This window comes from Ailuropoda melanoleuca, chromosome 4, assembly GCF_002007445.2.
Source record: "Ailuropoda melanoleuca isolate Jingjing chromosome 4, ASM200744v2, whole genome shotgun sequence".
Classification (NCBI taxonomy): Eukaryota; Metazoa; Chordata; class Mammalia; order Carnivora; family Ursidae; genus Ailuropoda; species Ailuropoda melanoleuca.
The window spans coordinates 79,642,896-79,666,921 of record NC_048221.1 but is presented as its reverse complement, the minus strand read 5'-3'; the positions used below and the strand labels follow the sequence as shown (position 1 = coordinate 79,666,921).

At 38.9% G+C, this 24,026-nt stretch overlaps 1 protein-coding gene across 5 annotated transcripts in view; it reads right to left on the bottom strand.

Moving 5' to 3' along the window:
- EML6 (EMAP like 6) overlaps positions 1 to 24,026 on the bottom strand; it is a 278,507-nt gene that overhangs the window by 74,175 nt on the left and 180,306 nt on the right. For all 5 annotated transcript variants that reach the window (XM_034659141.1, XM_019792847.2, XM_034659142.1 and 2 more), the window contains 5 exons: positions 19,412 to 19,505; positions 8,714 to 8,814; positions 7,197 to 7,399; positions 4,491 to 4,602; positions 4,100 to 4,227 (listed from right to left, as the gene is read on the bottom strand). In XM_034659141.1, the coding sequence (XP_034515032.1) occupies positions 4,100 to 4,227; positions 4,491 to 4,602; positions 7,197 to 7,399; positions 8,714 to 8,814; positions 19,412 to 19,505 (638 nt within the window). The remainder of the gene's footprint in view (positions 1 to 4,099; positions 4,228 to 4,490; positions 4,603 to 7,196; positions 7,400 to 8,713; positions 8,815 to 19,411; positions 19,506 to 24,026) is intronic.

Here is a 24,026-nt window from a genome sequence, read left to right as displayed (position 1 = left end):
AGCTTTGTTTATATGATGCCAAACATCTTTCCTTTTAGAAACATCTGGGTAAATACCCTCATTTGATCCTCTTGCTTGATATCGAGTTAACACGGTATACATAGGCACACATACACTTGTAAAGCAGCTCGATCGTGACACAAAACACCTTTATGAATAAACCTGTGTTCCAAAAGATGTGGGTACCACCTATCTCTGTCAGAGGGATTAGACAGCAATATTCTTTTCTTTCTTTTTCCAAAAAAAAGTAATTTACTACTTTTTAAAAAAAAATCCAGCATCAAATTAAGGCATACACATTGCATTTGGTTGTTTTATTTCTCTTTTCTTCCAGTCTTACTGAGATATAAGTGACACATAACACTGTATAAGTTAAAGATTGGACAGAAGTATTCTTATTAATTTAACTCAATTTTAGTCCTTTGAATGCATAGCATTTGGCAAAACAAAAATAAAAAAAATAGAGAGCTCAGTTTTTACAGCAAGTGTCTTGGGAATAACTCAGGTTCGGTGTTTGTTCACACATTTTTCTAGCCAGTGAATATTAGAAAACTGAAATGTGCTTAATAGGCATTGGGCCAATTCCATATACCTATATCTTATCACAAACACACCTAAATGGCTTAGAAATAATGACATAAAAGTATTTAAAAAAAGAACAATTAGGGAGAAAATGACTCTGATTCCTATAATTTATCACTCAATAAAGCAGTATAAAGAATAAATTAGTGCAAAGAACAATAAAACAGACCAGACTGTTCACTGAATTTCTGCTTTTAGTGGCTACTTATAAAAAGACTTAGCTTGGTAAAGCAAAAAGGAAGATCGTACACAGCAACTGAAAGGTGTTTATACTTGGACTGCTTCAGGGAACAGGTGGCTTTCTGAAGAGAAACTGGATGATTCTGGTTTAACATGGAGACTATTTGAGCAAAACGATAATTTGGCAGAAGATACAAAGTTCCAAATAGGGCTGACATTCAAAAATCTGAGAAGAGCCAAAGGGTGTATTGTCTTTGAATTTATTGGATTTGGAGTACCCTACGTCCCCGGTATTCTAGTTTTCTTCCCTTCAGAAGCCTCTCACCCCAAAGGGAAGGTCTGAGGATGGGTCGGTGTCAAACCCAATTTCCCCCAGATGGTTGCGCTTGGAGCCCCTCCCCAGACCAAGTCCCATTTACATTTTGCTTGAGGAAAAGGTTGCGTAGCTCTGAGACCCTTTTAAACCACTGCCTCATATATTCACTTAAACATGGTATTTCCCTATCTAATGGGATTAAATTTCTGTATAACATAGGAATGGACAGTGAGCAAGGCAGGCTGGAGGAACCTCGATTTGTATAGGAATGGGCTTGGAATCTTATCTTCCTTCTGATCCCCCATAAAGCTGGGAGTGAATAGCTGCACAACTGAGAGTTGATTATATTCAAAGAATATACAATGGGAATTTCAAAAACTCATCTACTGTCACTTCTCTCCTCCCCCAATCCAGTCTTCCTTCTCCTAAAAAATAAGCAATCTATTCCAAGTGACACCAAGTCGCCATGCTACTGGCAAAGTAGTTCTGATATCTTCACACAGCAGGACAGTGGATGATCTTAATCATGCTGCCTGTTCCCTCACTTTCCCTCTGTGTCCATCCTCTCTCAGAGCAAGACCGTGAGCCCCAAGAGGACAGGAAACCCTATCCACTGTGCACAACGTGTAGCACAGGGCTGATCTCAGCAAGAGCCCAACAAACACTGACTGAATTGGACTACTTGGTTCTGCTTAGGAGGAAATGGCAAATGAGTGATAGACAAGAAGAGGAAAGAGAAATGTTGACAGAAAAGGAAAAAAATGGTACAAGTTTAAGGAGACAAGATGGCGGTAACCCAACATTTTTTCCTGAAGGTTCCCCCAGCTCCACTGCCTGCCCATAGCTCAGGGGGCCATGCTTTTTGCATGGCTGTCTGTCAGTCTCCATGCTAAGAGACATCTGGAGAACAGCCTGGTGTGGTGAGAGGAAAGGCTCTGGTATCTGACAAACCTTGGTTTGAATCCCAGCTCTGCAGCTCTTTGCATAGAGCTGTGGGCAATTCACTGGGCTTTGGGTCCCTCATCTATAAAACAACTTCAAATCTGTTGTGGAGAAATAAACGTTGTACAGCAGTACTGCCTGACACATAGTAGGCACTCAATAAACGGTACCTGTGGCTCTTTTTATTAGTAGAACCAGAGAAACAAAAATGGGAAAAAACAGAATTACAGAGCACAGAAAGGCAAAAAGCCTTTATTTCCAAGTTTAAAACATATTTAAACAAAATGAGCTCAACTATAATGTTTTTTAAAATTAAAAAATGTAGAGTTTAAATCTTACAGTATTGCTTAAATCATATTATAGTAGGGACCTGAAAAAATATTTAGCCATAGGATGTATGCAAACAAGTTAAAGTCTCAAACATTTGGGGATTAGAAAGAAATAATCACGTTTCAATAAAATTAAATAAGAAGTTATGGCCAGAGAGAAAAATAAATTTGTTTGGAAGGAAACAACAAAATCAAGATCAGCTGTAGAACAAAGAAGTCATAGCTCACGGAAGCACCTCCAGCATGTTCTCAACCCTGGCTGCCCGGCACAAGCAGCTGGAGAGCTTATGATGTTTTGTTTTTAATGCAGAATTCTTTTAAAAACACATTCTTATTCAGGATATCCTGAGTGGGGCTTGGGCACATGCATTTTTTAAACCTCACAGTGTTCTGAACCGTGGTGTGTATGTGCAAACCTATTCCCAAGATATAGCAAATCCAAGGGCCACTCTCGTGGGATTTTGGGGTTCATCTCTAATATAGCAAGCTTGAAAGAGAAGGAGGTGAACCATCGGACCCAGAGAAGTCCTGATATAATCAGTGCATGTATTTTTCACTCCACCTTCTGAATGTACACCCTCACCCGAACCTGAGCCTCATCTGTCTATAAATAAGGTCTGTCCATCACCAAATTGGGCAGGGCTGTCACCTCCACACAATCCCTCCAAGTGAGATTTTATCACTTGACTGATCTTTGAGAATTCTGTTGATGTTTATTTTAATGTGATTTTACCTAAATATAATTCTTGAGGGGACAGGGAGGGCAAGAAGTGGGTTATGTGTTTATATGCAGCAAGGCTGAGTCTAGAATGAGGCAAAAAATCTAAGGAGACACTTGTATATTTAGTGTGTGTAGAGAAAATAATTTGTCCTGATAGTTTTATAGATTGGCAGAGTGAGAAGAAATATCCGTAAAGAGCCTCCTCCACACCTGGACTTGATTTAGACAATGAGGTTATGGACTTTGAGCAGGTACTGTAACGGGATAACACTCTTGCGGACCCTGGAGGGCGGGTATACTCTGCATATGGTGGGGAGAGTAACAGCTGTGGCCAGAGGGAAGACTGTGGTGGGCACGTTCGTGATGTGACCCCCATGATCCTCCTGGTTTTCACTCCTGTGTAATCACCCCCTTTCGAGTGTAGCCCGACCTGTGACTATCTGCCGACCGATAAAATAGGGCCAAGGGGACGGATGCATTTGATGGTATGATTTTGTCACATAAGACTGTACTGCCTGTTTTTTTTTTTTTTCTCCTTCCCTCGGTGGCTTCGAGGAAGCAAGCAGCCATGTTGGGGAACCCATGTGGCAAGGAACTGTGTGCAGCCTCTAGGAGCTAAAGACAGTCTTTTGCCAACAGCCAGCAAGAAATACAGCCGTCAGTCCTACAACCACGAGGATGTGATTTCTACCAACAACCTGCGTGATCTTGGAGGCAGATATTTCCTCAGGTGAGCCTCCGATGAGACTGCAGCCTTGGCCTTTCCTGTAGCCTTATGAAACTTGACACAGAGGACGCAGTTAAGCCATGCTCAGACTCCTGACCCAGAGAAATCTTAAGATAATAAACGTGTATTGTTTTAAGCTGCTAAATTTGTGGCAATTTGTTATATAGCACAGGTCATTAACACAGCAGTTGTACGACCCTGAGACAGCCTCCCTACTTGAACACTGCACCCTAAGTGCTCCCCTCGCCTCACTCAAGTCCCAACTCTGACGAGAACCGTGCATTAGAATATGGACACAGTACCTGAACAAGCAGTGTCATTGGGCCACTTTTATCAATTTCCAGGATCTCCCCGTTTTTTGTTCCCACCAGGATATGTCCATGTCCCAAAGTGATGGCACGAATTGAAGGGTTATCTTCCAAAAGCAAGCCTGAGGGGGGAAATGATGTACTTAATATTGTCAATATTGCATTTAGTAGAACAACAACAACAAGCCTGATAATCATATCATTCCATCTTTGTAGTCAAAAGTACTAGGTAGTAGGCATCATCCCTGATATTTCTACCAAGGGCCAAGAGGTCTAACTGCAGAAGAAGGAGAACCGATTTAGTAAGGGCTGCCCAGGAATTTTGGTATCATCTTTTCCATTCCTATGAAAACAAAGATCCTGATGACGTATTTGTGGGCAGCACCTTTTGAGCTGGTTGACAATGCTGCTCTTTTAATGGCGTAAGTCTTCAAGCATCTTTCAAACATATCATCCCAGAGTTCCACGATTCCATCCTTTCCACCTGTTACAAAACCCTGTGAAGGCACACATGGGAAGAATGAAATATACATGAAAATGACAAGTTGCCCACCCGGCCTCTAAAGGGATGCCCCTTGGGAAAAGCATTTGTCTGTATTTTCTTCCTAAGTATAGGAGACTGAAAAACCTGTTAACACATATTAATATAATATTCCCTGGAAGCATCTCTCCCCTACTTCTCTAGCAGATAAAGCACATTCTCAATGTATGTGCCTCACACTTTCCTCAGACCTTTGGTTGGTATTTGGCACCACAGGTCCCAGATGGCCACTTCTGTGCCCCATCCCTTGCTTCAGTGTGGGTGCCTAAGGAACAGGAAAGCCTGGTAGAGTTTCTGGTATCTCATCTATTCCTACTGTATGAACTGGAATTAACATCGCAATTAAAAATGATTATTAAATATGTTCAAATTAGATATTTACTTCCAGGAGAAAACATCATTATCTTCTAAGAGGAACTTCGGCAGTTCATGTAACACAACTATCCTGCTTTGTTCAATGAACATTGATGCCCATAATAATTAAATCCAGATTAATTTTTTTTTTTTTTAAAACCTGGAAAGTAAAATGCTTAACATATTGGGGGTTTTTTGTTGTTTGTGTTGTTTTTACTGAACAGTGATCTTTATTCTTGTTGTAAGCTTATGATTTCTTGGCTTGACTAGTTTTCCTTTCTGGCAAATTATACATACCAGCTGCTCTTAGGAAAAACCGGTTTTAAATGGAAAATACTAAGTAATTTGTTTTCTTGGAGACTTTTAGTTTCCTTTATTTCAATGAAGTTCATAAGGAAATAATATTTTGAAGTTTTTTTACATTAAATACCTGTATTCTCATTACAGATTTGTAGGGGAGACTCAAACCCCAAATTAAATTCAAATTATATTGTGACATCCTGGTATTTTCCATGATGTTTCGGGTTAACTTACTAAGCAATGACAGAGTTTAAACAAGTTATAGCACATCAACTTTGAGACCTACACAGATTTTGCCTTCTACTTTCATCTTGTCTAATGTACAGTATAAGCCAAAACAAATTTTCCAGTAAAAAACAGCTTAACCACTAAAACTACTGTTGTAGTTGCACATCTAACAAGAACCTACTTTGGTACTGGGATCGGCATATTTACCTGGGAACAGGGAAATGCAAAATGAGGCTTGGCTTGGTTAGGTGTGTTGGGTGGCTTATACTGTTTGGAGGTCAGAAAGTAGACAAACTGGTACCACCAGCAAGCTGGCAGAGAATAAAAAATGGATTTTTTTTGGCAAAGTGGTCGAGCAAGGTATTTTAATAGTACTGACAAGTGTGATCTTTCTCTAAAAACAACAAACAACAACAACAACAAAACACTGTAAGGAAGGAAGGTAGCTAGACAGACAGCAGGACAAAGATAAGCTTAAGTGGAAATACAGCAGGTGTGATGATTGATTTTGTGTCAATCTGACCGGTCACAGGTGCTCTGATTAAACATCATTTCTGTATGTGTCTGTGAGGGTATTTCCAGTTGAGATGAGTATTTGAATTGGTGCACTCAATAAAGTAGATTGCCCTCCCCATCGTGGGCGAGCATCATCCAATTCTTTGAATGCCTGAAGAGAACAAAAGGCAGAGGAAGGAGGAGTTCATCCCTGTTTTCCCTGTCTCCCTGATTGAGCTGGGGCATCTCCTCTTTTCCCGTCCTCAGACTGAGACGCCCACTAGGGGCATCCCTGGTTCTCTGGCCTTTGGACTTGCACTCAGTTACACCACCAGCTTTCCAGGGACTATGGCTTGCAGAGGACACAGTGGGACTTCTTAGCCTCCATAACCGCAGGAACCAATTCCTTATAATAAATCTTTTTTTTTTTTTGAAGATGTGTATATATATGTATGTCCTATGGGTTCTGTATCTCTGGAAAACCCTAATACAGACCAAGCCAAGGCTTCACTCTAATGCTCTTGTTAAACCTGAACCAGCCTACACAGAACAAACTGGTTATCAACTAAACTTCTGGTCAAATTGATGAGTGGGACAATAATCCAACCACTTGGGACACTTTGAGGTCTTTGCTTGTTGTGTACAAAGGAGGAAGAGAATGCTGAAATATTTCTCAGGACTCATCTGCTACTGGGTGTATACATTATCCCAACACTTATTGAGGGGCTCTCAGGGGTGACAGCCAGGAGGAACGAGTATGCAGAAAGGAGAAACTGCACATAAAGAAATAATTATAAATGAAAGATTTTTTAAGAATATTTGTACTCCTGGGGCGCCTGGGTGGCACAGCGGTTAAGCGTCTGCCTTCGGCTCAGGGCGTGATCCCGGCGTTATAGGATCGAGCCCCACATCAGGCTCCTCTGCTATGAGCCTGCTTCTTCCTCTCCCACTCCCCCTGCTTGTGTTCCCTCTCTCGCTGGCTGTCTCTATCTCTGTCGAATAAATAAATAAATAAAATCTTTAAAAAAAAAAAGAATATTTGTACTCCTCTCCATTCATGACAACTACTTTCCAATTCAGACAGGTTTTAGAGACAAGAAAGCATCCTGCTGGTGTGGCCTTCCTCAGACTAATTTATAATTTTAGAAAGCTAATGATGAAAATATACCATACCTTATCCAATGCATACATAGCAAACACAGGCCCGTCATGAGCTTTCACTGTCTTTATTAGTAGAATATCTTTCCAAATAAAAATATCTCCAGTAGCTGCTCCTGAGAACACTAGATCTTCCATTCGCCCATAAGAAACACACATCATTGTTTCCAATTTTCCAACACTTCCAAAAATTCCTCTTTTAGAGGTGAAGCCCCCACCTGAAGTGGACCAAGAGCATTTATTATTTTTTGAAAAACTGACACCGTGTATGAGCATCTGGAATGACTGTCTTCAATGAAAAAAATCCAGTGTGTCTACATTATACGTATATGGAAAGATGTATAAAGATGGCAGAAAACATCATAAACAAAAATATTCTATGAGGGTTTCTCATTTACACATTCACTAATTCAATGTTTATTGAATCCCTCCTTTGTGGTAGTAGAGAGGTCGATGCTGTGGTATAAAGACAAGAAGGAGTTTCTTCATTCATTGAACTTAGGTTCTGGTTGGAGAGAGGCTGCCCTTACGCATCTCAGTCCAACAAGACCTGCATCTAACCGAGGTTCAGGGTCAGTTCCGCGCCAGCGAGAGGAGGAGGGACTCGGTGCCTGGGGTAGCTAGGTAAGTCTCCACGAATCCTGACAAAGAGAATGCGAACAACACTAGCAGTAATGAAAAATGTACACATGTGACATATATTTTGCCTCGACTTTTGTCATAGGAATTTTAGGGTGAGAAAATGATTCACCACATAGGAAAAGGTACATCAGATTTGCCCTTGAGATGTTCACATTTTTCCTGTACTTCCTGACTGGCACTGACAAACCCAGACTTATTCCAGAAAACTATGCATAGGCTGGCTCTCCAGACCTCGTTGGGTGCCACTATCTTTTCTTTGAAAGCAGAAGGCATTGGAACAGTTGCGTATTTACATTTTGTCCATGTAAAATCACGCGTGCGTTGTACCTAAGCCAGAGCTAAGAATTCACAACTGCAATCATAGGTCTGGTTTATTAGTGAGAAGAATAAGCTGTCGTGGTTTTGATATGCTTATTCACTCACCCTCATCATCGATATTATAATGCACAAAAATTTATTTGGATCACCTATTGTGTATAGTGTTGGGGTTTAATTCACGTTTAAATTCAGTGATGAATTAATAAAAGAACGCTCAAAATACTGAAAATGTTATCCACCCAAAAAAGTGATTATTTTATTTGCTGTTCAGTGGTCCAACATCATTACAGCTTTCAGAACAGATGATTAAATATAAAAATAATTATTTTCACAGAACATTTCCCAAAGCTTTCTAGATATTGATAAACATGCATAGCGTCATACGGAGTGTTCTGAGTTTTACAACTTGGACATTAAGCAGCCCAAAGTGAATTTGGAAGAGAATGTCTTCCAGGCACATTTTAATTTTAAATTGCAGGGACCAGCTAGGTAGTGGTGGCAGGATTTTTTTCAGACAGATTTCTTTTTTAAAAGCTCTCAATCATATAAATGATAAACCCAAACAACAGTACCTGCTTGTTGCCAGAATTTGATGTGCTTCATTCCAACTGTAACCAGTTTGTCAACATGGTGTGGGTTACACTTAACCACAAATATCTTATCTTTATGCCCTCTGTAAGAGACAAATTAAAAAAAAATCTAGTTGTCATGAAGCTTTGATACAGAGTTTTATTAAAAGCATAGACTTGGTCTAACTTTCATTAAATACATCTAACAGGACAAATTAGAAAGTAATTTAAAATACACATAAGATCTATATTAAAACCACGAACTTTTCTTTGCATGTTTGAGCCCTCTCTTCTAAGCCTCATACAGCTACCAAAGTCTACTCAATTATGCTTTAAACAAATTAATGAAATATTTATAACAGATTGGAATGTCTCCATAAGATAAAATTAATGCCACTACCATAAGATTGCAGTTCTCAGGATATAGAGGTCTTGTATAGGAAAAGGGGAAAGACGTTGCCATCATATTAATGAGAAGCTTCAAATGTAATATTCTTTGCTGTGGAAGGCAAAACTTTAGATGACACAAAATTTCAGCTGGAAGTGTATTTACTAGAAATTGAAGCCTCTAGCTCACATCCGTGGGGAGAGAAAGGATGTCGTCTATTAATCCAAGGCACTTTAGGAGCATCTGCATTCAGAAATACAAATTCATAACCCAAGATGCAGAAGGACAAGCACAAAAATGAGGACCAGCTACAGACCTGAGGGAAATTTTGCTGCAGAGTAGGTTACCATTAGAACTTCAGGATTTACTGGACTTAATAGATTGTACTGGATTTAATGGATTATTTGATGGTCTTTTCTAGTATATTAGGAAATAACTTTCATTATGTAAATAAAAGCAATTAACCAAAAGAACATAACTGACCAATATCTCCTAAATTATACCTATCCTAATATGTTAAGTAAAATTCTAGCAAAGGAAATCCAGTAACACATTAAAAAATACTTTGTGGCTGAATGCAAGGATGCTGTATTATTAAGGACTCAAATGATACAATTTATCATATTAATATGCATAAGAAAAATTGTGTTATTTTCACAGATACTGAAAAAGTATTTGACAAAAATCTAACACTCACTTGTGATTAAAAAACACTCAACTAGGACTCACTAAAGTAGGACTTAATGGAGACTTATCTCTTAGACACTTATAATTCCCTGCAGTCTTTGACTCTCATTGAAAAACCCAGATTCATTCAAGAACAACTATACACAAGCTGGCTCTCCAGATGTTGTGTGTCATTATCCTTTAGAAACAGAAAGTGCTGAAACAGTAGCTTATTCATGATGTGTTTTCACATGTGTGAACTCAAAAGTCAAATTCCTACTTAATGTCATCACTAGTGAGTCAGGAATGAGATTATTACCACTGCCATTTAACCTTGTATTGAACGTATTGACAAGTGCAATTAGGTAAGATTTTTAAAATTAAAGACCCAAGAGCTGGAAGGGAAGAGGTAAAACTATTCCTATTTGCAGATGATGCAACCATCTATCTAGAAAATTCGAAAGAAAACAATGTAAAAACAATTATAAACAAGATAATTTAGTTAAGCTACAGCATAAAAATAAAGTGCAAAATCAGCAACATATACAAAAAACAACTGAAAAATACAATGGAATACATGACTCTACACGTAACAAAAAAAATCAAGGCATAAATTCAACACAAAAACCTACACACAGATGTTTACAGCCAATTTAATTCTAATTGGCAAAACTTGGAAGCAATCAAGATGCTCTTCAGCAGGTGAATAAGTAAAAAAATAAATAAATAAAATAATAATAAAGTGGTACGTCCAGACAATAGAGTATCATTCAGTGATAAACAGAAATGAGCTATCAAGCCATGAGAAGACATGCAGGAACCTTTGGTGGAGTCTTCAGGGTTTTCTATACACAAGATCATGTCATATGCAAATAGTGATAGTTTTACTTTTTCCTTACCAATTTGGATGCCTTTTTTTTCTTTTTCTTGTCTGACTGCTGCAGCTAGGACTTCCAGTACTATGTTGAATAAAAGTGGAAAAGTATACATCCTTGTCTTGTTTCTGATCTTAGAGGAAAAGCTTTCAGTTTTTCACCATTCAGTATGATGTTAGTTGTGGGTTTTTCATATATGGCCTTACTATTAGAACTAATAAATGAGTTCAGTAAAGTTGCAGGATATTAAATCAGTACACAGAAATCTGTTGCATTTCTAAACACCAATAACAAATTAGCAAAAAGAGAAATTAAGAAAAGCAATCCCATTTATAAATGTACCAAAAAGAATAAGTTACCTACAATTAAACTTAACCAAGGAGGTTAAAGTCCTATACTCGAAAACCGCTAAGACACGGATGAAAGAAACTGAAGATGACACAAACAAATGGAAAGATTTACCATGCTCATGGGTTAGAAGAATTAATATTGTTAAAATGTCCACTAGCACCCGAAGCACTCTAAAGATTGACAGCAATCCCTACCAAAATGCCATTTTTCACATAACTAGAACAAATAATCCTAAAATTTACATGGAACCTCAAAAGACCTTGAATAGCCAAAGAAATCTTGAGAAAGAACAAAGCAGGAGGTTATCACAATCCCAGATTTCAAGACACACTACAAAGTTAGAGTAATCGAAACAGTGGGCGGGGGGAAGACCAGTATGGTACTGGCACAAAAACAGACATAAAAATGAATGGAACAGTATAGGGATCCAAGAAATAAATCCATGCCTATATGGTCAATTAATTTACAACAAAGGAGGCAAGAATTTATAATTGGTAAAAGATAGCCTTTTCAACAAATGGTGCTGAGGAAACTGGAGGGCTACATGCAAAAGAATGACACAAGACCACCTTCTTACACTATACACAAAAATAAATGCAAATAGATTAGAGACCAAAATGTGAGATTTGAAATCATAAGTCATAAAAGAAAACATGGGCAGCAATCTCTTGGACATTGACCTCAACAACATATTTAAGGATATGTCACCTCAGGCAAGAGAAACAAAAGCAAAAATAAATTATCAGGACACTAAAATAAGAAGATTTTTCACACACACACACACACACACACACAAATTTATCAGTGGCAAACCAAAAAAAAAAAAAAAAGGAGAAGATGATTTTTCACAGCAAAGGAAACCATCAACAAAACAAAAAAGCAACCTAGTGAATGGGAGAAGATATTGGCAAATGATATATATGATAAGGGGCTAATACGCAAAGTATATAAAGAACTTACACAACACCATAAAAAATCCCGTTAAAAAAATGGGTGGAGGTCCTGAATAGACATTTTTCTATAGAAGACATACAGATGGCAAACAGACACATGAAGAGATGTTCAACATCACTCATCATCAGAAAAGTGCAAATTAAAACCACAATGAGATATTACCTGACACCAGTTAGAATGGCTACTATCAAACACATAAGAAATAACAAGTGTTGGCAAGGATATGGAGAAAAAGGAACCCCCATGCACTGTTGGGAATATAAATTGGTGCAGCCACTGTGGAAAACAGTATGGAGTTTCCCCAAAAATTAAAAATAGAAATATTATAGGATCCAGTAATTCCATGACTGGGTATTTACCCAAAGGAAACAAAAACACTAATTCCAAAAGATCTATGCACCCATATATTTATTTCAGCATTTCTTACAATAGCCAAGATATGGAAGCAACCCAAGTGTTCATCCATTAGATGAATGGACAAGGAAGATGTGGTCGCACCCACACCCACACACAGAGGAATATTACTCAGCCATTAAAAAGCATGCAATCATGCCATTTGCAACAACATAGATGGATATAGAGAGTATTATGCTAAGTGAAGTAAGTCAGACAATGACAAATTCCATAAAATTTCACTGACATGTGGAATCTAAAAAACAATTGAACGAATGAAACAAAATAGAAACAGACTCATAAATACAGAGAATAAATTGGAGGTTGCACAGGGGATGGGGTTTGGGGAATGGGCAAAACAGATAAAGGGGCTTAAGAAGTACAACCTGACGGTTATGAAATAAGTAAGTTATGGATGAAAAGTATATCAGGGAATACAGTCAATATTTTAAGAACTTTGGATGGTGACAGATGATAATTGCACTTATGGTAAGTGTTTCAAAATGTATATAAATGTCAAATCACTACGTTGTACACCTGAAGCTAACATAATATTGTATATCAACTATACGTCAATTAAATAATAAAATAAAAATATGTTTTTTAAGTTAGAAATGCTTAATGAAGTATATATAGGTCAAATGACATGATGTTTTAAATTTTCTTTAAATTATTCTAGCAAAAAAGTAAGTAAAAGAAAAAAATGAGGGGGGAAAGATTTGTAACATCTGTAGAATGATGCAGCTGGGTGAAAGAGAGTCTGTTATGCTATTTCCTTCACTTCTGTGTAATTTGAAAATTTCCATAATAAGTTCAAAGGACAGGACAAGGCATCTCCATGCCCATTACATGGGCCCTACAGTGACAGGCAGGGAAAGGAGAGAAATTGATGTTTGAACTTTCTCTCTTCATTTCTTTGTAAGTCCAAAGGGACTCATGGACATTAAGGCCAAGATGCATCACTGAAAGTTATCAGGAACAATTAGGACAGAGAGATAAAAGTTTAGATATGAAAGAAGAGAAAATGTGCTTAACACCAAGATGAGAAATAGACCAGATAACCATAAAAGACACTAAGCGTCCAAAGATTTCTTGCTTGGAGGAAAATCCCCACAGATTCTAAGTCATTAATAACAAGTTTAGAGGGAAGATGCTAGAGAAAACTGACATGAAAACTGAGAGCAGGTATAACAAATTACATTTCCTACACAGAAAAGAGGACTGTTTTGTGTTTATCCAACACCAAATATTTAGATTGTTGGAAAAAATGGGTTATTTTGAGAGCACTTTTTAGTTTTCATCTAATTTCTTGATGTCATAAAAACACCAGTGTGTTTTCTGTTGTGGCTAAAGTTCTACACTGATGAATGATGGCAGGTCAATGTAAGTTAATGTCAACATCTACATAAAGGACATTCATGGATACTCCCGCCATTTTCCCCTTAGACACTTGTTAAATCTGTAGGGTAGTTGCCTATAACTTTGTCAGTAAGAAAAATAAAATGGAAAGAGTTTCAGGTCCTAAGCAGAAAATAAGAATGCCAAAGACTGTCCTGCTGTCCTAATAAAAGATGATTCTTCATGCCAGAGTTGTAATTCACAGTGTTCTATTCAGAACACTTCATTTGCTTAGGAGCCCAGTCCTGTGTGTGATTTGTGTTCTCTTTTTTTGTGGAGGTAGCTCACAGCTTGGAAGAGTGAAGGAATGTTTGATTTATACCCCATCTTCAAAAAAGATTTGAAATAGCCTACAATACACCAAAATCTGTAAGATAACTATGAATAAACCTAATCCAAGAAGTCAAGGATCTGTACTCTGAAAACAACACTGATGAAAGAAATCGGAGAAGACACACACACACACACACACACACACACACACACACACAAAGAAAAAACATTCCATGCTCAAGGATTGGGAGAACAAACATTGTTAAAATGTCTTTACTACCCAAAGCAATCTACACATTTAATGCAATCCCTATCAAAATACCACTGGCATTTTTTGCAGAGCTAGAACAAATAATCCTAAACTATGTATGGAACCACAAAAGACCCCGAATAGCCAAAGCAATGCTGAAAAAGAAAAGGAAAGCCAGAGGCATCACAATTCCCAACCTCGAGCTATATTGCAAAGCTGTAGTCATCAAGACAATATGGTACTGGCACAAAAACTGTGACATAGATCGATAGAACAGAACAGAGAACCCAGAAATGGACCCACGACTATATGGTCAACTAATTTTTTTTTTTTTTAGGGGAGAGAGAGAGCATGTGCAAACATGAGGGAGACAGAATCCCAAGCAGACTCTGTGCTTGGCACAGAGTCTGAAGCGGGGCTTGAACTCATGGCCCTGAGATCATGATCTGAGCCAAAATCAAGAGTTAGATGCTTAACTGACTGAGCCACCCAGGCGCCCCATGTTCAAGTAATCTTCAACAAAGCAGGAAAGAATATCCAATGGAAAAAAGACAGTATCTTCAACATGTGGTATTGGTAAAACTGGACAGCAACATGCAGAACAATGAAACTGGACCACTTTCTTACACCATACACAAAAATAAATTCAAAATGGATGAAAGACCTAAATGTGAGGCAAGAAACCATCAAAATCCTGGAGGAGAACAGAGGCAGCAACCTCCTCGACCTCAGCCATAGCAACTTCTTACTAGACACGTCACTGGAGCCAAGGGAAACAAAAGCAAAAATGAACTATAGGGACTTCATTAAAGTAATAAGCTTCTGCACAGCAAAGTAAATAACCAACAAAACTAAAAGGCAGCCTATGGAATGGGAGAAGATATTTGCAAATGACATATCTGATAAAAGGTTAGTATCCAAAATCTATAAAGAACTTCTCAAACTCAGCATCTAAAAACCAAATAATGCATTTAAGAAATCGATAGAAGATATGAATAGACATTTTTCCAAAGACATCCGGATGGTTAACAGACACACGAGAAGATGCTCCCCATCACTCATCATCAGGGAAATAGAAATCAAACCATGATGAGATACCACCTCACACCTGTCATGATGGCTAAAATTAACAATATAGGAAACAACAGGTGTTGGTGAGGGTGTGGAGAAAGGGGAACCCTTTTACACTGTTGGTGGGAATGCAAACTGGTGCAGCCACTGGAAAACAGTATGGAGATTTCTTGAAAAGCTAAAAATAGAACTACCCAGCAATTGCACTACTAGGTATTTACCCAAAGGCTACAAAAATACAGATTCTAAGGGACACCTGCACCCCAATGTTTATAGCAGCATTACCAACAATAGCCAAACAATGGAAAGAGCCCAAATGTCCATCAACTCATGAATGGATAAAGATGTGTTATGTGTGTACACACACACACACACACACACACACACACACACACACACAGTGGGATATTACTCAGCCATCAAGAAGAATGAACTCTTGCCATTTGCAACAATGTGGATGGAACTAGAGTGTATTATTCTAATCGAAATAAGTTGGAGAAAGACAAATACCATATGATTTCACTCATATGTGGAATTTAAGAAACAAAGCAGGTGAACATATGCAAGTGGAAAAAGAGAGAGAGAGAGGGAAACAAACCATAAGAGACAGCTACAGGGAACAAACGGAGGGTTGATGGAGGGAGGGGTTTGGGGGGGATGGGCTAGATGGGTGATGGGCATTAAGGAGGGCCCTTGTTGTGATGAGGGCTGGGTGTTGTATGTAAGTGATGAACCACTGAATTCTACTCATGAAACCAACATCGCACTGTATGTTAACTAACTAGAATCTAAATAAAAATTGGAAAAAGTAAAAATAAAAAAGGACATTTCCCCATAAAGAATAAATAAAATAGCTTACAATATAGAATAATAATACAGAATAAGCCAGGTAATAATAAGAGTAAAGTGAGAGGACATACTGGTGAGTGAAAAAAAGAAGCCAGTTACAGAGCCATATGTGGAATATCTCACATATGAATAAAAATGAATAAGAATACTGGAACAATACATACTAAAGAACATACGCTAAAATGTTGGCTATGTCATGGGTAGTGGAATTACAGATGATTTTCATTTTTCTCTGGGTGTTTTTTTGTGCTAACTTTTCTATAATGATCATGCATTATTTTGAAAATAGAGAAAACAGCAATAAATGTGATTTAAAAAAAGAGATACACATTTTTAAAAAGGAAAGTGAAAAAAGAAAGAAAGGTGCCAGTTGGGTCTTCAGGAGACTTTATCACATTCCCTAAATGCATGGAAGGGTTGGGACCTATAATAAATCGAGCAACAAAGCTCACACGGAAATACCAACTCCGCGGTTCTGCACACCTGCTCTTCCTGGGCCTACGTTTCGTCCCTGAGCTTTCCAGGAGCACAATTATGTCACGCTGACAGTGCAAGTATTCTCGTTAGACACCCTGATAACTGTCCCTTTTGCCTACTATTCACACTTTCAAGATGAAGCATGTCAAGAATAATTAGTCACTGTCCCCCACAGTCCTGTTACTGGTGCATTAGAAATGCAAATAAAGGGACACAGAGGCACCTGATTATCTCACTATTCTTCTCTGACTAACACTGATACTAGGTGATTTAACTACTGCCCATAAGAGATTGGCTTTGGTTATTCAATGGGTTACTCGTATATAACCCTAAAATCTGAACAACCTTCAAAAGGAAAAAAAGACTGAAAAAATTCATTTGTAATGTAGGTGATTGAAATCTTTCATGAAAATTATCAAAGAGGCAGAAGAATTGTTCAGAGATTGGATTAAGCCTCAGAGAGATCTTATAATAAGATCTCCATATGCCAATCCCGAATTTCTCTAATTTCTCTAATAACAAAGGAGCGTCAGTAAGGCATTTTCACAAATGCAGGTGGCACGCCTCAGCCCTGGGCGTCAGCTGGTGACACCGGCGTGGCTCCCGACTTGCCCGTCCCTCCATGGGCAGCTCTCACATCCTGGGGGGTAGGGGTTACTGCAGAACTCCGTCTGGCCAGAGCACTGCAGTCTGACAGAAGCAGGTTCACGTAAGCCTGGCTCGTGCCTACCACTGGCACGACCAAGACACAGAAGGACAAAGTGAGGGGTGTCACTGAGTCAGCCATCCTGAGAGGAAATCAAGGCTTCTCAGGAGCTAGGAAGACTCTTTGAAGCTAGTAAGGTATCATCAGTAAACTGTCACCTGTTTTTCGTTGTCACTTCTTTCATGCCCCAGTTTTGTTTTGTGTGGTTTTTTTTTTTTTTTAAATCTCTACACCCAATGTGGGGCTCAAATTCACAACCCTGAGATCCAGAGTTGCATGCTCTACTGACTGAGCCAGCCAGGCGCCCCTATGCCCCAGTTTTTAAGGTTTCTATCTGCCTAAGTATGTAACTGAAGGCCATAGAGTTTTTATTTATTTGTATATTTATACTTATTTAAATTATAGAAATTTATATAAATATTATTATGTAAAGAGGTATTTATGTAAATATTTACCTATTTATTATCTTAAAACCTAGTAGTCTTCAACGAACTTTAGCAATCCTTCACATTCCTCCTTAGAAAGAGCACTAGTTAATGTTAACAATTGCAAAAGTATTATTGGAGGGCAATTTTGCAGGTGTCCTGTTTTGCGAATGTGACATAAGGCTTGGGAGCAATTTCAAAAATAAAGTGTGTTACTAACATAATGGTGTTAAGTCACTTTGTGTTAATTAAACAGAAGTAACACTACCCAGCATATAAAATATGTACCTTTAAAATTTTAATAAGTATTTCTTTCTTCCGTTTCTAAGAATGTTTCTGGCACACAACAGGTGAGCCACAGAAGGTTGCAGACGGTTTTCTAGCAGGAAAATTGCTTTTCTGTTGCTTTTGAAATGAAGACATGGGCTTTGCCTGAAATAATCTGCGTTGCAGTTTTCAGAAATATTAAACTAAAATTCAGTGTATTCGTCTACAGGGAAAGCCAGAGTTCTAATGAAGGGCTGAATCTGAGTACTAGCAGGGAATGATAAAACAGTGTGGAATACTAGAAAGAGAGACCAAGAAAGCCCACTTGGGCAGGCAGATTTATGAGCTGTTATTTGCTGCCAAGAATTTCATCTCAATAGCACTTATCAGAAAATCTTCTGTTTTCTCCTAAGATGGTCAGCTGGAGTCCTCAGGGCTCCATCTGCTCCTGCTCTGAGTCCCCAGCAATTTACAGATCTTCATTTATTAAATCAAATTGCCAAAAAAACCTTTCTTCCTATTTAATACTATGAAGGGAAATATTAATTTACAAAGTGAATATTGGGGTTCAAAGCCGTTAACTTAAAAATGACTTTATACTGCGAGACAGAAAGGAAGTTGGTTCGTGTAGAGAAGAACTAGTGGAGAGGTAAGCTGATAACCTGTCTCGGGCAGCAAATTGTATCACCGGGCCTGGGCTGCCAACTATGTTGACCTCTGACCGTGGCCGGCAAACAGCTAAGCCCAACGTAAGTCAGAGTAGAAAGGAGTGTTCAGACCTTGGGCTGATTCAGCAGGCAGGGAGGCTGGGGTAAGGGAGGACAGGTGGTCTATAAACAGCAGTCGGTCTTGGAAAGTCTATTTATAAAATGGGGAGATTAGGAAAACAATTTGCCTGCTTTGAAAGCGAGTGGCAGTTGCACACGATGGGGCCTCCTTTCCAGCATGACACAGCCTCATGACAAATGGTACTTCTGACTCGAGTGACATTGGCACTCCTCTACCAGATGCAAAGACAGTCGAAAAACAAGGGGTGAGGCCCAAGTCTGCAAAAAGCTGCTTTTCTAGTGCAAGCAAAAGCTCTGATAAAGACAATGTGTATATTACTATAAGTGAAATGATGAGTAACTCTCTGGAAAGGGTTTCGAGATTTTCCAGTTCCCTGAAACAAACATTAACTGCTCTAAGTCGGGTTTGTCCCCATGAAATATCGCAGTAGGTTTTGGCTTAGGTGTTAAGCTTTCCATGTGAGTTCCATCTGAGTTTGAAGATGAAATCTCACCAGAAAATGAAAACGATTGACCTTTACTGAAGCGAGAGAATCAGCAGGAGGCTGCACGACCTCAGCACCGCCTTACCTTGTGGTGGCTATCTTTTCTCCCTTTTTCCAGTCCCAAAACACAATACTGTGAAAATCGTCTAAACCAACCGACACCAGACATTTTCCATCAGCTGTATGAAAACAACACAAATGGCAAATGACTCATTTCTTCAATGAAAAACCAAAACATTTCATACACTGTAAGACAAATATGAAGTGGGTGTTAAGAATACTATTTAGGCTACAGCACATTAGAAGTATCATATACTAGCAGGACCTGCTGAATGAAACGCATCTCTAATAAGAGCTGAGCTTCTTAATGCGTCATAACTGGTTGATGGATTAAATCACTGACTTAACACTCCAGCCTGAGACACGGAGCTGGGGGAAGCCTCCCAGGTACATCACAAAGACCTTGCCTATTTCATGACAAACAAATCTCATGACATTTACTCGAAGAGCCCTTTGGCTTTGTGACTCAGTCTCTTTTCAGCTTTAAAAAACTGGGTTCTATTTAAACCTCCAAGATAAGAGCATTACAGAAACTAAATTTAATTTCAAAATTTCTTTCAAAAGTTGACATATAATTAAAAAAATCTTAATCTTTTAGTTTCCCTGTTTCAAATGTACTATGCTTATTATAGGACATTTAGAAAATATAGAGGAAATTTAGAAATCATCCCAATTTTTAGGCCTACCTTTAGTGTATATCCTGTCAGTTTCTCCATATAAATGTGCTTTTAAAAAACAAAACCAGGATGATAATGAATGTACTATTATCTAATCTTCTTTCATTTGTTGTATGGTGAACATTTTCCCTTAGTATTCAATATCATTTATAATGTCATGAATGACTACTATAATGTAGACACTTGGGTTGTTTAAAAAAAAAACACTTAAAATATATTGTCTACGTAATTAAATTGAAAATCAAAAATTGTTAATATGTTTTTTCCCCTTTAAGACCAAAGAAGCCATACAGTTAGCAAGTCTTTCCCTTCCTTCCTCCTCACAAGCCAGATTCACAGGAGGAGTGTCTAGACTCAATGATTTCACTTTAGCTCCATGCTGACTGGGAGATGGGTGGCCAGATTCACTATCAGTTAGTTTAGCAGGTGTCTTCTTCCCCACAACATGAGGGCAAAGAAACACAAGTATCTGATAAACTGTTTCTCCCCAATCCACCCAGGGTCTTAACTGGTATTTTTTTTTTTAAGATTTTATTTATTTATTCATTCGACAGAGATAGAGACAGCCAGTGAGAGAGGGAACACAAGCAGGGGGAGTGGGAGAGGAAAAAGCAGGCTCATAGCAGAGGAGCCTGATGTGGGGCTCGATCCCATAACGCCGGGATCACTCCCTGAGCCGAAGGCAGACGCTTAACCGCTGTGCCACCCAGGAGCCCCTTAACTGGTATTTTCAAAGTCAGGCCACATTAGAGTGGCCAGCTAAAATAAAGGAAACCTAGTTAAACTGGAATTTCAGATAAGTAACGAATAATTTCTTAGTATAAGTAGGTCCCATGCATTATTGAAATTAATTATTCCACTTACATTGCATGGAACATACTTGTACTAAAATTTTATTTGGCTTCCCATATTTCGATTTGCTAAATCTGGCAACCCTCCCCAGATGCTAACCAACGCCCAACCTGTGAGTGCCCTTCCTTGTGCCAGATCGTCCCCCAAGCTACAACGCTTCCTTCTCCAGAGGCAGGAGCAGAATCAGAGAAAGGAAGAGCCTGGCTTAGCAAACAAATCCAACTCAATCCTGGACTATTACTAAGTATGAGACAAGGATTTGAAAGTTACATGAACCCTTTCAAGCTAGTAGGCTCAGTATCAGATGAGACATTCATGCTTTCCAAAAGAGCTAAATTACCATCACATGGCCACGATAAACAAATGTGTCTTCCAAATCCATTGTTCCTTAACCATCACCAGGCTTTAAATTGTGCAAGGTCTCTTTCTAAATGTTTGGGAGAGGGAACTGATAGTGGCTTCCTATTCACTACCAACATTACTCTTTCCGTACCTCTTGGGACAGCCTGGTTCTGCTTCTGTAGTAATATGCCTCTGTATTTTGGTGATTTTATTTATTATTTATCAGAGCTTCCTCTCTCTTCTCTTTGTTAGATTATAAGCTCTGCTAAGGCTTATAGTAATCATATCACATTTCCTTTGTGACCCTCCCACTAAGCTAGTTTCCAGTGAATGCTGGTGACACTGAAGAGGAAGTAGGAGATAAAGACAGAATGTGTGTATGGGGGCGCCTGGGTGGCTCAGTCGGTTAAGCCTCAGGCTCTTGGTTTAGGTTCACATCATGATCTTGGGGTTCTAGGATTGAGCCCAGCAGGGGGCTCCTCGCTCAGCGGGGAGTCCGCTTCTCTCCTCTCCCTCTGCCCCTCCCCCTGCTTGCACGCACTCTCTAAAATAAATAAATCTTTAAAAAAAAAAAGTGTGTATGGTAGTATGAAGGGAAAGACAGTGTGCTATGTTTACAAATTTTAATTATTTCTTTCAAAAACATGGCACTAATATTCAGTGTCTCTTTTCTTCCCATTTATTAAGTCTACATTTTGTGTTTCCTTTTGTAACCTGTGTAGCTATAGTAATACAGCCTTAGAAGGCAAGAATCCACACATTTAAAATGATGGTTCAAATTTTGTGTCTTTCGAAGAAGGTCTTGGGGTAAATTAATTTTTTTTGGCTTTTTATTAGCATTTCCTCAAGGTTCTATCAGCTTGTCTTCCCGGTTCTATTCCTTTCTACCCTAATTCGTGACTATGAGGAGAAATGAAGAAACAGTACAAACCCAAATGCACCTCGACAACCATACCTCTTCTTTAGGATAGTGACCTTTTCTTAAATTCTGCAGGTGTAGGCTATTTCTGCATACCATGTGGTTCGGAAATATAATTGGCCACCTTTTTATCTTTTCCCAATTTTTGCCCTCCTCCACCGTCCCCCAAAGAGACTTGGCTTTCACTTTGAAGATCCATTGTTCCTTGACCAGTTGGAGTTTTTTTAATTTTCAGCCATATTTTTAGAGTCAAGGTAATGTCCTTTTAAATCTTTCCAGTCACAGTATGTATTAATTATGGATATTCCGTGACACAGACCAGAAATAATTCTAAGGCACTTAATGTCAATGGTAAAGGGCATAGTGGAAAGAGAAAATTTCTACTCAGATGATTACAAGTTGGTCCCTGCATTCAGGGCTCATAAAAAATGCATAGATTTTCAGAATTGAACATAATGAAATCCAGTTAGTCTTAGACATGCCCTTGTGGAAATCAGTATTATTCAGTGAAGATTTTTAAAAATATGAGTAGGATATTAAACTAAAAAAAATTATGTGGCTGAAACTTTCTGTCTCTAATCTGGTTTTCTATTTGTGTGGAAGCACCTTCTGTCCCGTAAGCACAAAATCAAAGATGGCTCCATTTTCCCTAGCCAGTGGTAATGAATTCACAGAGCAAAGAGTTGCTCAATTAAGTGACAGAATGTAAATTCATTCCTTCTTGTTTACATGGAGTTATGGGTTATGTTTTAAGAAATGGTTTTCATTAAAAATGTCTTTTTGTTTGCTTTGCAACAGCAGCAAGAATGGATTAATCTAAACCCCCTCGTATGACTGCTTATTTGTTGTCTAGTTTTCACATTTATTTGTTGCCTGCTCTGTATTTCCATGAAAGTTTCTTTTTCTAATAAGAGACCAATGTACTATCAGGTCTCCACAACACCTCCCCAAATGAGCTGGCTTGTAAGAGATGAATGGATATGGGGTCCTGAGGGACACAGATGGTGCCACCAGCTAGGTAATGACCAATGTTGGTGCCCTGTTCATGTGGTTCAATAGGGAAATTGAAGTAATCTCTCTTGGCATGTTGACTTAAGCTACTCACTTTTCTATCACTTTTCAAAAGAAAGGTAGAGTTGCTCCTGTTCCTAGTCCATAAATGTGTGTTTCAGGCCTGCTCTAGGACAGGGCTCTCTTTTTACTGGGGGCTGTTCTGTGGCAGCCTCTGTGTACCACCATGCCCATTCCACCTTTATACTGGCAAGTGGGGGCAGGGCAGCTGGAGACACTTGCCTTTGGGTAAAGGGGGTGACACTGAGTGCTCCAGGTATGACTCTCATGTTCCAAGTGTGCACTGGCCCTGATGGAGGGCAGAGGCAGGAGCAGGCAAGAGGACTCAGAGGGGAGAGCTCCTGGCATAGCTCTTGCCAGCCTAAAACCCCAGGCTTGGTGCCTTCTCACTGCACTGAGGCAGGAGACCTGGGTTCTAGCTCCGGATCTGCCACCGTCTGACTTTTATCCCCGCCATACCACCAAACTTTCTGGATCCTCATTCTTGGTCTAGAACGTGATTCAGGGCTTTCAGTTTTGTCATCATCACACAAAGTACTACCAATATAAGTGAGATCAAAAAGACCTCTGCTCACACCTTCTGGAGGTGCCACAGAGACCACAAAGAACAGCCACCTGCCATCATTTGTCTCCTTTAAGGTTACACAGGCAAAGAAGGCTCAAACACAAGAGCTACTAGTCAAAGGTCTTCCTGAATAGTCCTTAACAGCAGTGCTTCCTAAAACTACCAACTAGCTTCCTTTCTGCCATTTATATATCATCATTGTACCTGAACTCTG